Here is a 15231-nt window from a genome sequence, read left to right on the forward strand (position 1 = left end):
CATGTCACAGGATTTTGTGATGTAAAATGACATAATGAATTTAATACTGTTTTAATCTGCATGAACCATTATTCAGATATCACATATTTCTAAAATTTGCTCAGAATATGGGACTGATGCATCTACTCTCCTACCCATCACTCCATCGGCCTTCTTCTGATGGACTGAATTAAGCAGAGATGCCCATGCATAAATTCAATTTCAAGGGAGTTGCAATCTAGTCCCAAAATAGAGTGGAGATTCTGTTGCTTGTAAAACAGAAGCAGTTGTATAATTTTAGTATCCACAGAGCCTTTTGTTCTACTAAAGGCTTTTCAGTTGGAACTTGTCCACTCCTCTGTGTATCTAAGCTCAGCCAGCTATCAGAGATACAGTCAGAGTTTCCTTGAATTTATCCATCTGAGTCTTTCTTGGGCAGTCTCTGTTCCTGTGGAAATCCCCACTGTCTCACCCTGAGCTACATTCATCCCTTATGCACATGGGTCCCTACTCCTTATGTGGCATTAGTGGCTATGGTTCTCTCAGGCTTCCAGGAACCATCTATAGCCAGGAAAAACTAAAAGCTTATTTTGTCTCAGATATATAAATTGGTAACTCCTATGCTGCTTAGGAAGCACCGACTCCAATTTGAGCACTCCATGAGCAAGAAAGCAAGGCACTGAAAGTTAATTAAGTAATGGGGAAATGCAAGTGGCTATAGACCTGAGTAAGTCTGTTATGGGGGAGGAGGGCTAAGCTTGGAGGAAAAACAATGACCAATTTGTCCATGGAAAATGGGAAAGAAAATGTGCGTTAAAGAAAAGAGATTGTGGGTGGTTGGACATAAGGATTTGGTTGAGGTGAAAAAAAAAATGAATTTTGTGGGAAAAAATACATAATGTGGTACAGTACTATGAGAAGAGATATGTTGCAGTATTTTAGATAAGTGGAAAGAGACTATTTGAATAGAATTATGAGGAGACTTGGATTATTATACAAACAGAGAAAGAAAGAATGCCGGTAATGTGGTGAACAATGGGAACAATAATGTTTTGAGGCTGGAAATAGTAAAACTCTCTGAGAGGTACTCTGGGGGATTTGAGCAAAAGGTAAAGAGGAAAGGGAGTAGGGGCAAAATCACATGTAGAAATCCATCTTCCTTTCCCCACACACTGGAAAGAAGGATCTTATGAGTAATGGCAATGGCTTTCCTTTCATCCTGAGATCAGTAGGCGGCAGATAACACATTTTAAACACAGGAATGATTTACCTTGCTGATGTCTTTAAGAATTTACTGCTATAAGGAGAATTCATTTGAGGGAATGGCTCAAAAAAGAAAAGAATTAGATGCGTTAAATGGCTAATAAAATAGTTTAGAAGAGAAATCATAGTAGTGATAAAAAGCAGAAGTGATTTAGTTACATATTCTGGACATAGGAACAAGAGGACATGTTAGTGGGTTAGGTTGAAGTGAGAAGATCTGAATAATCAAGGACAATGCCTAGTTTTTATATTTGATCAGCTATGCAGCATGAGTTACATTTACTAAAATGGAAATATTAAGGCAATTATCAAGAATTCTTTCTTGGCCATGTGATCTTTGTTGTGCCTTTTAGACATACAAGCAGAGATATTCAGTGGACTGTTTCATACATCCTCACTCTTGTTGGAGATTCTTAGAGCTCTTCCCACTTCACTCCCTTCTCTGCCCAGCAAAACCTTTTCCTTTCACGACCTGCCTCCCTCAGTTTTGTTCTAGACCTATCTTTTTGGTAAAATTGTAAAGAAAAGTGAGAAAACAACACCTGCCCAGGTAAAATTTGGGGGCATTTGCAGGAGAGCACAAGGGAATTACATAAGGAAGCTGGGAAAACATGCTCTGCAGTCTGAGTAGGAAGGGCCATTTATGAATTATATCCATCACTCTAATTCCTAGTGTGTGACTAAGGGTCATCACAGTACAGAATCGGGGCTACTTTCTGAAATAGGGTTAACATGTTTCAGTAGAAGTTACAGAAGCTTTAGAAGCAGGGGCTTAGATTCTACTTCTAATGATTCTTTTGTTTGCTCAGTAACATTTCTGAACCCAGGCTACTCATATATAACATGGCCTCTGTTGATCTCATATAGATATTTAGTAGTTCAAATATGATAATAAATGTGTAAATAATTTTAAAGAGTCTAAAAATACTCTTAGATATTGGGATATGATTATAACTCATGAATAAACTTAAGGAATTAGATAATGATAACTTTTTTTCTTCTTTAACTATGTAAAGATCTCCATTATAGGTAAATTTCTCTTATGAAAGAATCATTGCATTATGAGGAATAAGGCATAGATGGTTAACTGATGAGGGCTTTAGTAACAAACATAAGATGTTGTGTGTTTGTTGTGATAGAAAGAAGGCATGGCAGCAAAAGTACAGATGAGTAAAATACTGAGCTAGTGAAGCGTCTGAAGGAACTGAATTTATTTTAACATTGCTTTGGTATTAGGGACTGCTCACTGTAGTAGGCTGGACTTGGATGTTGACCAAGCTAGTCACAAGGCTGCAGCAACCAGACAGGTGATGCAACCACTATTTTGGGAAATTACCATCTACATCTGTGTGCCTTTAGGCAAACCATTTAAGTCTCTAAGCCTCAGTCTACTTACCTATAACATGCCTCTCTTTTGATGTCATTGGAGATATTTTATGGTACAAATATGATAATTAAAATGTAAAAATTCAAATGGAAAGAGGACTGTGGTAAGCATTTTCAAACATTGTTTAATTACCTGTAAAATGTTGTGACATAAAGTTAAGTCACTTTGTAACTGAAATACACTAAAACTGAATGAGCAAAGAAGCAAAAATAAGAAAACTAGGAGAATGGCACCAGATATTTGCAATTATAATGGGCCACTGGATCACAGTCTGAGGGTGTGGGGGGTACTAACTTCATTAGTTAGGATCATGAAAATGTGATTGCTGATATTTTTCTTGTATCTGTTAAAGATGGCCCAATGCCATGTCTACAGACAGGAGGATTAGAAAAAGAATTGAGTTCCAGTGACACCAAAAGGGAAGCTTCAGGATCAACAAGGCTGATGTAGCTCACAAATCAATTACATCAATCAAAAAAAATGATAATAATTCACTTAAGTAAAACTCTGGTCTGATTGCAGTATACGTACACATAAATGAACGTTGGGTGGGGAATGTGAAATGGAAACCAAACTCCAAACACCCATATTGAATAAGTGAGGTAAGTGCTATTTATCCTTGGATGTTTGTGGGCTTCTGGGTCCCATTTAAACCAGTTTGAGGGCTCATTTATTTCCCTTTCAAATTGGTAACCATACTCACTACATGTGCAATGTTTTTCAAGTATCCGTTATATCCTATGATATGATTTGATTAGTCTTCTAGGTTTTTCCATTGGAAAATGGATTTTTTATGATGCATTTATTACCTAAACTTTTTACAATGTTCCCTCTTTTTTAAAAAAAATGTTTATTTATTTACTTTTGAGAGAGAGAGAACATGCACAAGCAGGGGAGGGGCAGAGAGAGAGGGGAAGACACGAAATCTGAAGCAGGCTCCAGGCTCTGAGCTGTCAACACATAGCCCAACACAGAGCTTGAACTCACCAACTGTGAGATCATGACCTAAGCCAAAGTCTGATGCTTAATGGACTGAGCCACCCAGGCCCCCCTTCCAATGTTCCTTCTCTATAAAGTGTCCTTGTCTGAGGAAAATTAATGCTTGACATGGAGAGATCAGAGTATTGGAAAATATCCATACTTAATAACATACACAAAAATAAATGGCAAGTAAATGATGAATCTACAAGTAAATAAAAACAAACCAATTTATCAAAATATTAGTAGAAAAGATAGGACAATACATTATAAATTTACAGGAGGGAAGAATATCCTGTGAATGACTCAAAATCCAGAATTAGTAGAATAAAATATTGACAGAAAAAAACATAATGACCATAAACTATTTAAAAGACTAAAAAGTAATATATTAAAAGAGGGTGGTGACTTTGGGTAATTTTTCAAAACCATTTTTCAAACTGTATAGATAATGTGTCTACAAAACAATAAGAGAAAAGAAAAAAAACTAAGGTAGAAATATGAGTTGTCTTCTCCATACTGTGTGTTTTTCTTCCTTCTAGGAATCCACATTTTTGTGGTAGGAAAGTGGCTACGTGGGACAGACTCATGATAGTCTCTACCTCCAGTATGGAACAGTTTGTTTCATTCCACCTCACTGGGATTCCTGGCTCCAAGAATGTTAATCATTTTATTTCCATCCCCTTTCATGTGTGCTACTTGATTGGAATAGTGGGCAACTGTACAATCCTTCACATCATCCACATAGACAAGAGTCTCCACAAGCCCATGTACTACTTCCTGGCCATTCTGTCCCTTACTGACATGGGCCTGTCTATCTCTACCCTGCCCACAGTATTAAAAAATCTTCTGGTTTGATACTAGGAAGATTGAGGTGAATGCTTGTGTATCCCAGAGGTATTTTATTCATACTTTTCCCCTGATGGAGTCAGCTGTGCTTCTAGCCATGGTTTTTGACCGCTATGTTGTCATTTGTGATCCTTTGAGGTATTCCAGCAAACTCACTCCACAGCACACTGTCTACATAGGGGTCTTCATTATAATCAGATGTTCTGTTGTCCTCCCTGTTATTCTTGTTTGTATTCCCACACTTTCCTTCTGTCACTCCCATGTTCTCTCTCACTCTTTCTGTTTGCATCAAGATGTCATCCAGTTGGCCTGTGATGACATCTCATTCAACATTTTATATGGCTTGTTTGTTGTTGGATTTTATTGGGGTATAGATTCTTTAGGAATCTTGTTATCTTATGCATTCATCCTCCATTCTGTGCTAGGCATTGCATCCTAGGGAGGGAAGCTCAAAGCTCTCAATACATGTGCTTCCCACATTTGTGCTGTATTCATTCTATATGTGCCCAAGATCGGGCTATCCTTAGTGCATCACTTTGCAAAACACTCCTCCCCCTTTTTCCACATGAACATGGCCAATATTTACCTCTTAGTTCCAACAGTACTTAACTCAATCATTTATAGCATCAAGACAAAGCAGATTCCCTAAGGTTTCCTAAGGGTACTATCACCCAAAAGGGTTGGGCTTGCTCACACTTAAATGGGATAAGATTGTCTATTATTTTGACCTTTGCATCCATTTTCTGCATTCTAAAGATAACTTGTTTAGAATTTCTTGAGCACATTTTGTGCGTAATAAGTACATGATAGTTAATAAATTCTCACAAAATAAATTCACAAACTCACAAAAATAAATTCAAAGTGAATGAAATACCTAAATGTGAGAGAGGAAACCATAAAAATCCTATAGGAGAAAACAGGCATCAACTCCTTTGACTTTGCCGCAGCAACTTCTTATTAGACATGTCTCTGGAGGTAAGGAAAATAAAAGCAAAAATGAACTATGGGGACCTCATCAAGATAAAATGTTCTTCAGAGGGAAGGAAACAAATAAACAAAACTAAAAGGCAACTTACAGAATGGGAGAAGATATTTGCAAATGACATATTAGATAAAGGGTTAGTACCCCAAATCCACAAAGAACTTATCAAACTCAGTACCCAAGAAACAAAAATCCAGTGAAAAAATGGACAAAAGACATGAACAGACACTTTTCCAAAGACATCCAGATGGCTAACAGACGCATGAGAAGATGCTCAATGTCACCCATCATCAGAGAAATACAAATCAAAACCACAATGAAATACAACCTCACACCTGTCAGAATGGCTAAAATTAACAACTCAGGAAACAACAAATTTTGGCAAGAATGAGGAGAAAGGGGAACACTTTTGCACAGTTGCTGGGAATGCATACTGGTGCAGTCACTCTGGAAAACAGTATGGAGGTTCCTCAAAAAATTAAAAATAGAATTATCCTATGACCCAGCAATTGCACCACTAGGTATTTATCCAAAGGATACAAAAATGCTGATTTGAAGGGGCACATGTGCCCCAATGTTTATGGTGGTGCTATCTACAATAGCCAAATTATGGAAAGAGCCCAAATGTCCATCAATTGATGAATGGATAAACATATGGTATATATATGCAATGGAATATCACTTGGCAATCAAAATGAATGGAATTTTGCCATTTGCAACAACATGGATGGAATTAGAGTATATTATGCTAAGTGAAATAAGTGAGGCAGAGAAAGACAAATATATGATTTCACTCGTATGTGGAATTTAAGAAACACAACAGATGAACATAAGGGAAGGGAAGGAAACATAAGATAAAAACAGAGAGGGAGGCAAACCATAAGAGACTCTTAAATACAGAGAACAAATTGAGGGTTGCTGGAGGGGAATTGGAGGGGGATAGACTAAATGGGTGATGGGCATTAAGAAGGACACTTGTTGCGGGGCGCCTGGGTGGCGCAGTCGGTTAAGCGTCTGACTTCAGCCAGGTCACGATCTCGCGGTCCGTGAGTTCGAGCCCCGCGTCAGGCTCTGGGCTGATGGCTCAGAGCCTGGAGCCTGTTTCTGATTCTGTGTCTCCCTCTCTCTCTGCCCCTCCCCCGTTCATGCTCTGTCTCTCTCTGTCCCAAAAATAAATAAACGTTGAAAAAATAAATAAATAAATAAATAAAAAAAAAAAGAAGGACACTTGCTGGGATGAGCACTGGGTGTTATATGTAAGTGATGAATCACTGGGTTCTACTCCTGAAACCAATACTACACTGTATACTAACTAATTTGAATTTAAATGCATTAATTAAAAATGAAAATAAAAAATAAATTCTACATGTGTCTATAAGAAAAATATTATAAGAGTTTCTATCATTGCTTCCTAGCTTGAAAGCATCTCCAAATCCTGGTACAAGGAGATTTAGTAAGAGGAAATTCATTTCATTCAAAAAATATGGAGATACTTGATATTCAGGTTTCAAAAAATATGGAGATGTTTGATATTCAGGTTTGAGAAGTCCAATTTTTTCATATTAAAGCTAAGACTTACAGAAGTTAACTATTCAAAGGTAGCAGAGGTAATATGTAAAAGAGTGGGCAATGGTAACCAGGTACATTTTCTTTCCATTGATGCAAAGTAGACCTTATTCTCCAGATTTTGAGCTAAATCATAATAAAATAGATGCTTCAATTTAGGTATAGAATAAATAAGAAGTTTGCATTTCTTTGTTTCCTTTACTTCCATTGGAATGAATGTCAGAAAAAGCTTGGGCAATGAATTAATTGAGATAGTTTTCACAAGACCAATCTACACTTCACACTTAAAGGGCTGTATACCTATGATGAAATAGGATAAAAAGTATATCAAAATCCCTTGGTTAAGTGTACATTCCTAGTAAGGAAAATGTCTTCAGAACTTTATATAAACTAGAGTAAGAGAGATGCCAAAAACTTCCCAAGACTCTTGCTGTCCCATCTAATTCCCTAAGAAATAAGAGGAAACACATTTTTAATACTGAAGCTTAAAGGTGTACACTCCAGTTGGAGAATAGAATGTATCTGAGGCAATTAGCATGTCAGTTCAAAGAAAATCTAAACTAATGTTTGTACAAATACTATTTTAAATCATTCCCCCCAAAACTCCCTTTGGTTAAATAATGGGAAGCTGAAAAACATAAATAAACACATTTTATACAATATTATGGCTAGGATCCCCTGAAAAGAATAAAAAATATAAAAACAATTAATGAAAAAATTAAAAACTTTGTCAAACCATAGTTTAAAATTTTTTTATTTAAGGAATAAAATTATTTCAAGTAACAATGAAAAAAATAACAACAGACTGTAGTTTCCAATGATTTTAAAAGCAAAAAATCTGAAAAATGCACTTTAAAGATGAAATGAGATGGGAAAGCAGATTTTATAGCAAAGACACAGATGAATGCTAGAGAAAACAGAATGCTAGAGAATAAATATATACATGCAGCTAAGGTCGATACATGACAAAGACCTTATTTTTTACATTCTGACCATGTGGTCTTATTTCCCACAACAAAAGTCTAAGCTCCAGGGCAATTCCCATCTACTCTGGGAAGATGATTCCCATCTACTCTGCTCTATGTACATTGCCACTTGAAGAACTGATTCAACTTTTCTTTGTGAAAGAGGCCTCTTTTCTTCTTCTTCCCTAGTCTCATTCACTCTTCTTATATTTTCTCAGTGCCAGCTTTTTCTAACTGGAGTATGTAAGAAAACTAAGCATGCAATAATTTATCTGAAGTTTTCTCTTATCCACTTAAGTAGCTGGCTTCTCTAAGTTGACCCTCAATTTTGAAAAAACAAAACAAAACATTTTGTCCCTTTTAATAAAAAAAAAATGGACATCATGTTTCTTGCAAGAAAACAATGAAGAAAAAATTTACACACATAAAAACTTTGGCATGTAATAAACTCCCAGAGAGTGGTAGTGAAGGTGATCAACACAGAGATGGAGAGTAACAGAAATGTATACCAGGTAGACATGACTCCTATGTATTAATTAAATTTTTCTTGGAAATAGATGCCACCCTCAAACTGGATAATTTCAAGAATTTGATAAAGAGGTCAGGAGTCATTAAAAATATATAGGCAATATTTAGGAAAATGAAGAAAATCTGTATTTATATTTGTATCTCTATCTGTATATATATTTATTTTATAGTATTCCAGATGAGATGTTTGCTACCATCACTAGTCCTGAAGAGGCAAAGGAAAAAGAGTTTACCTGAACTCAGGAAAGGCATCGCGTGGAGAAGGACACCTGATATACACTTGTCCTTTCTGTAGAGAGATACAGCCATCATGAAGGGTTGATAGGAACTCAGGGGAGTAAATATCTAAACTGTATGTTCTTCTGTATTCCTGTTTCCAGCTCCCATCACTGACCAAGTCATATGAGAACCCAGATAGTGAAAGGACCCATTGAGACAATCCACTATGGTCAAAACACAGAGCAGGGAAGATCTGGGAAATAGACAAAACATGTCCTTCTCACAGAAACCACTTTGACTTTCATATTTATATCCACTCTCAGGCTTGTGATTTAGGTAGTGCTTGAATATGGATATCTGCCCATCACATTCTCCCCATCATAGTGAATCATTCAAAATTGAACTTATGACCAGTATTGTCAAAGATGTGGGCAGTGGAAAATAAAATTGTGTTCTTATTTCCTTCCATTGTATACCTGAGTAATATATAGACCATATGGCAAAGGAGTATGGATACATTGACTACTGAAAATCTTTTAATTTGGGATCCTTGATTGTATCAAATTTATATGATATCAAAGTGATTTCAATTAATATCAAATAAGTATAAGGAGAATTGTGAAACATCCATCCAGTGAACACAGTAAGTTCATATCATTTGTCTGGCAATCCATTGAGAAGACATTTGAAGATGGAATTGTGAGGGTTTGCAACTGTTAATGTATAAATAATGTCTTATTTCCATAGACTATCAGTGGATGGTGAATTTCTTTAGTAATCGAGTACATTTTCTTTAGGAAAACTATTATTTATATTGAGGTCATCAATTCCTGAAAAATTCCTGTTGTGCTACCTCATTTCTTCTAGACATTGATGCAATAGTATTTGAGACTCTCAATAGCCCTCTTGCCCTTGTATTCCCAAACTCTCAATCCTGCTGCAGCTGGAGTGGTGGAGAAAAACAAACTAAAGTGGTGGCACTGACAGGGTTACATACTGTTTTGCATTTTTTGTAGGGCCTCCTATCTTGAAGGACTGGAGGAGACTTATGAACTGATCCTTCTTCCTCTGAGAATTAGAATGGTCTCTGATGACAAGTGGAACTATTCTACCAGGTACATGAGTGAGTCCTGGGGGAAATAAAAGTGAGAGTGTAAGAGGAAATTACAGAGGGGCACTTGAGAGACAAAAGAGAGGAGGGTGGACACCCAGAGTGTGGGCAGGAGGACCAGAACACTGTTGGAGAAGAGAGACATTCTCAGTTCATCAGAGGATATAATTTTCACTAAAATACCTTCATTGTTCATGTTCATTCCTATAGCATTCAAGCCAGACTCAGGCTTTTCAGGCTGGACGTTCCCAGGATGCCCTAGATCTTTATGGTAGGTGGTCTTTGAGTCCGTGGGTGGGATATGATGCTTATACTGGGTGAAGGATTATTTTTCTGGTGTAACATAATAGAGATTCCAGAATGTGATTAGGATTGTACCAGATAACCTTCAAGGTCTCTTCCAATCCCAAGTATCAGTGGTTTTTAATATGACATTAATTATGACTCAGAGGTCTATGGGTGCCTGGGTGGCTCAGTTGGTTATGTGTCCGACTCTTAATTTCGGTTCAGGTTAATTTTTTTTTTCATGGTTCCTGAGTTCAAGCACTATTCTGACTATGTTCTGACAGCACAGATTCTGCTTGGGATTCTCTATCTTCTCTCTCTCTCTCTCTCTCTCTCTCTCTCTCTCTCTTGCTCCCCTGCTTGCACTTTCTCTCTCAAAAAATTAAATAAACACTTAAAAGAAGAAAAAAATATTAATCAGAGTCTAAACCCCAAATTGTAGCTCTTTCTGTGTTTTTAGTTTATAATCTGACTCCTCAAAATCCATCCTCCTTCTCTGGGAAATGGTAGAAGACATCACAAGACCATGTGAATGAATTTGAAATATAGGATCAGAAACAAGAGGAATTGGACAAAAATTGAACCAAGGCCAGCATATAAGGAGCTGTGGAAAAACAGGCAGAGCAAACACTAGTGAATATATGGAATGTAGTGATTATATGTTGTGGCAATTTGAGAACAGTAACATGGCTGCTCAGATTCCAGGCTCCCTGTAGTCCCAAAGACCTCATTCCTGTTCTTGGAGAGACTTCCCATTTCATCCTGGGCTCTGACTTTTTTTTTTTTTTTCTCCACGACTGACACTGAGTAGAATGAAAAGCATAGAAGTAAAGCCATCATAATTACCCAAAGACTTTGGGGGTGGAGAAAAAGGTTATGAAGTAATTTATATTATGGCTCCACTGAATTTTCAACTGGATGACATGGAGATGAAACTGGCATCATTCCCACCCCTCAGGTTACCAGGTTAGGTCACTTTTGTGAGGTGCCCACTCTGGGGTGTTTCCTTTCTGGAAGGATACTCCAGAAGCTCCTCATAGCTTCCTACCTTCTGTGACTTTTCAAAGAAATGCTGTTGTTGTCATATATTGTCTTCATCAAATTACCATTATTTTATGGTCACTATATATAAAGAATCTATGCTAAGTATTTTGATTACTATATCTCCTTTAATCTTAGTCCATCCTGTCAATGATTTTATCTTCAGTTTACAGATGAGGCTACTTTGGTACAGAAGGAAATAAGTCATTTGCTCAACTTGAAAATCGAGCAAGCATTAGAGCCAGACAATTTCATTTATACAGACAAGCCCCAGTCAAGAGAAGCAGGGATTGGTGGTGGTAATAAGCCAGGCAGATTGAGGAAGATAGCAGGACCTTAATCACCAGGTCATTCAATACGTGGACACTATTTAATTGTTATATGAGTTCGTCAGAAAGACTGAATTTTTCTCTGGAACTTGCTTGTTTGATTTCTTGATTATGGGTCTTCTGTTTCCTAGAAAATTATCATTATTTATCACTCCAGCCAAATATCTGCTACAATCAGGGTTTATCTGCATAGAACTAGAGAAGATTGAAGGGGATTTGAAGTTCCCAAAGGGCCACAGTAGACTTTACAAGACAGGAAGATGCCAGTTTATTCATTGACAAGGGGAAGCAATCTGTCTCATGGATTGTAAATTCTCAAAACAGCATTTTGGTGAGCAGGGATTCTTGGCACTTCATGGGCACTTGATGGGGATTTTGAGAGGTGGCTCCTCTTTCTTACTTCAGAGATGTTTTTCCTGAGCACATAAATACTGGAATCTGCTGGGGAAATATATTTTCTCATTTGTTCTTAGTAGGAAAGATTTAGGATCAAGGTCAGAAGCTTTTTCTGAGCACTATAGTTTTTTGGTTATTTGTGTTGTTTTTGCCTTGAAACATGAGTTTCCACTTTATCTTTCCACAAATCCTATCTATTTTCTATTTTCTTTTCTTTCTTTCTTTCTTTCTTTCTTTCTTTCTTCTTCTTTTTTTTTTTTTTTTTTTTTTTTTTTTTTTGTACAAGGTACCACTCTCTAAATGACTGATCAGATCTGAAGCATAATAGAAAGAAGGTTGTGAATCTTTATAATCAGAGTCAGAGGCAGCTATACTTTGCTTAAATTACATATTTTATTACAGTAAGAAAATTACACATAAAAATTACATAGTTCATTATTATAATTTTAAAATTCAAAATTGTTTTAATTAAGTCTACTTTAAGCCATGTTTAGTTCCTGGGATTGCTAATTCCAGACCAAGCATGTGGCCTCAATTATATGTGGTTTAACTGTGGATATGTTAGTAAGACCTGCTTACGGTAATAAGTGCTGCTGACCCATACTTGCCTGAATTCTGTAAAGAAACTACATATGGTGTTCTAGTATCATTGAAAAAGCTGGGAAGCTTAGGCAGAAAAAGACATTGTGTGTAAATCACAGCAGAAATCATTAAAAAATAGAACTAATGTTAAGATCAGTAGCCCTGGGGCGCCTGAGTGGCTCAGTCAGTTAAACATCCAAATCTTGATTTAGGCTGAGGTCATGATCTTAGGGTGCTTGGGATCAAGCCCCATGTTGGGTTCTGGAATGACAGCAAGGAGCTTGCTTTGGATTCTCTCTCTCCCTGTCTCTCTGGGCTCCTCCCTTCCCTGTCTCTCTCAGAAAGAAAGAAAGAAAGAAAGAAAGAAAGAAAGAAAGAAAGAAAGAAAGAAAGAAAGAAAGAAAGAAAGAAACACTTTTACAAAAAAATATCGGTAGTGGTTGGCAAGAAAATTCTAGAGGAAAATTATAAAATGAAGAATGTAATCTGGATCAGATTGTGTGTGGACTGGTCTGGGTTGTGTCTTTAGGAGAAGATTGTCCATATTTTGAGAGAATGTCAAGGAGTCTGCATCTGAGGGGCAGGAGGGAATCTCCTTGTGGTTATAAAGAAGATATTTTACTTAACAAACAATACTCAGCAGTGAAATATAGAAAGAAAAAGCACAAATTTGGGGATGAATTCAAGAGTGCTTATAGGAAAGTACTGAAGTTTCATTGTTTTGTTTTGTTTTGTTTTCCTGACTCAGATGCTGATCTTATCATTGCCTTCCTCACTGGAACGATCCTGAAAATGGATTGTGGTTTAACAGCGAGCTCTATGACAACCTTAAACTCCAGTAATACCCTGTCCTCCACATTCTATCTCTCAGGTATCCCTGGCTATGAGGAATTCCACCACTGGATATCCATTCCATTCTGTCTCCTGTACCTTGTTGGAATCATGGGTAACTGCACCATCCTGCATATTGTTCGGACAGACCCCAGGCTCCATCAGCCCATGTACTACTTTCTGGCCATGCTTTCCCTCACCGACATGGGCATGTCCATGCCCACCATGATATCACTCTTCAGGGTGTTGTGGTCCATTTCCAGGGAAATCCAGTTCAGTACCTGTGTGGTCCAAATGTTTTTCATTCACACTTTCTCCTTCACGGAATCATCTGTGCTCTTGGCCATGGCCTTTGACCGCTACGTGGCTATCTGCCACCCTCTACGATATGCTACCATTCTCACCCCAAGACTTATCATGAAAATTGGAATTGCAGCCCTGCTTAGGAGTGCCTGTGCCATGATTCCACTTCTGGCTCGGCTGGCCTTCTTTCCTTTCTGCCACTCTCACATCCTTTCTCATTCATATTGTCTGCACCAGGACATGATCCGCCTTGCCTGTGCTGACACCAAGTTTAATGTTATATATGGGTTGGTTCTAATCAGTGTGCTGTGGGGAATGGACTCTCTGGGTATTTTTGTGTCTTATGTGTACATCCTTCACTCTATATTAAAAATTGCATCACGTGAAGGGCGGCTTAAGGCTCTCAACACGTGTGCATCCCACATCTGTGCTGTACTCATCCTATATGTGCCTATGATTGGGTTATCTATTGTCCACCGTTTTGCCAAACACTCCTCCCCATTGATCCATATCTTCATGGCTCACATCTACTTATTGGTTCCACCTGTGCTCAATCCAATCATCTATAGTGTGAAGACCAAACAGATCCGCCAAGGAGTCCTCTACCTACTTCTCCACACAAAAATCAGTTCTACTATGATGTAGGTATATCCTTAAGACAATGATGACATCAGTCTAAATGATGTAAATACATACTGATTGTTTGCTCTAGGTATGTTGACATCAGAATTACCAGTGAAATACTGAAAGGCAGAAATAGAGCTAACAGAGTATCCTCAGAATGGTCCAAAGGAGAGAGTTGATGTCCACTGAGACCATACAGATTGACTTAACAAGTGCTTCATAAATTCCCTTTAAATATGAACATGTTGGCATTGAGTGTTTTAGAAATCATTTCCATCTTCTCCCTCCCATTTCTGATCCCAATCCTTTCAAGGTCATTTATCCATTAAGTTTGCCTTAAATATATTAAACCCATATTTCTTTGCTTCCTGATATTTATATTTTCCAGGTATTTAATATTACCTTTATTGTTATATCAATGTGTTTCTATATCTGCATGTCCACTTATCCTCTCTTTTTTAAAGATTGGAAAATTTTTTCTTGATTTAAGAGAATATTAAGGCTCAAAACAGAAATTATCAAGTTTCATGGTACATCAGCATCATCTTTTAAAAGTCTGTACACATGTTCCGCCTTTTCTGAGGAGATTTGTTTCCCTCAGGAATAGAAAATTGCCATCTGCATATTTTCCTTTTACTTAATTTTAATAAATATTTTTTAGAATAATTACTGAGACTCAGTAATTTTTGAAAGCCTCTAGATATTACCATATGAAGCCAGTGACTATAATCCATTGGATCAAATGTATCTTAATAATAATTTAGGGCTACGCTACTTATTCAAATGTAAAAAAATATGTATCCCTGATGAATTTGGCTATGAGGAATTTCATTCGTGTAACAATATAACTCATTGAGGTGTAGCTACTTATAAATTTGTGGTAGTAGGAGACAGTTACAGATTTAGGTCTCAATTTTATCTGTAACTCTTTTCAGTATACAAAACCATCTTTCCTTATAATTCTAAAATTATCTAGCACATAGCTGTGCATAGGGTGGTACAAAAAAACCTTG

The 15231-nt window shown here is 37.1% G+C and overlaps 1 protein-coding gene and 1 pseudogene across 1 annotated transcript; both read left to right on the plus strand.

Annotated features, from left to right (window-relative positions):
- The first annotated feature begins 4216 nt into the window (after positions 1-4216).
- LOC112865712 (olfactory receptor 51G1-like) lies at positions 4217-5105 on the plus strand (annotated as a pseudogene).
- An 8174-nt stretch (positions 5106-13279) lies between these two features.
- LOC147576728 (olfactory receptor 51L1-like) lies at positions 13280-14239 on the plus strand. Its single transcript, XM_086679437.1, has one exon. The coding sequence runs from the start codon at positions 13280-13282 to the stop codon at positions 14237-14239; it is 960 nt and encodes a 319-aa protein (XP_086535563.1).
- The last annotated feature ends 992 nt before the right edge of the window (positions 14240-15231 follow it).

The sequence above is a fragment of the Puma concolor genome, chromosome D1 (assembly GCF_028749965.1).
Source record: "Puma concolor isolate L17-30 chromosome D1, mPumCon1.1.hap2, whole genome shotgun sequence".
NCBI lineage: Eukaryota > Metazoa > Chordata > Mammalia > Carnivora > Felidae > Puma > Puma concolor.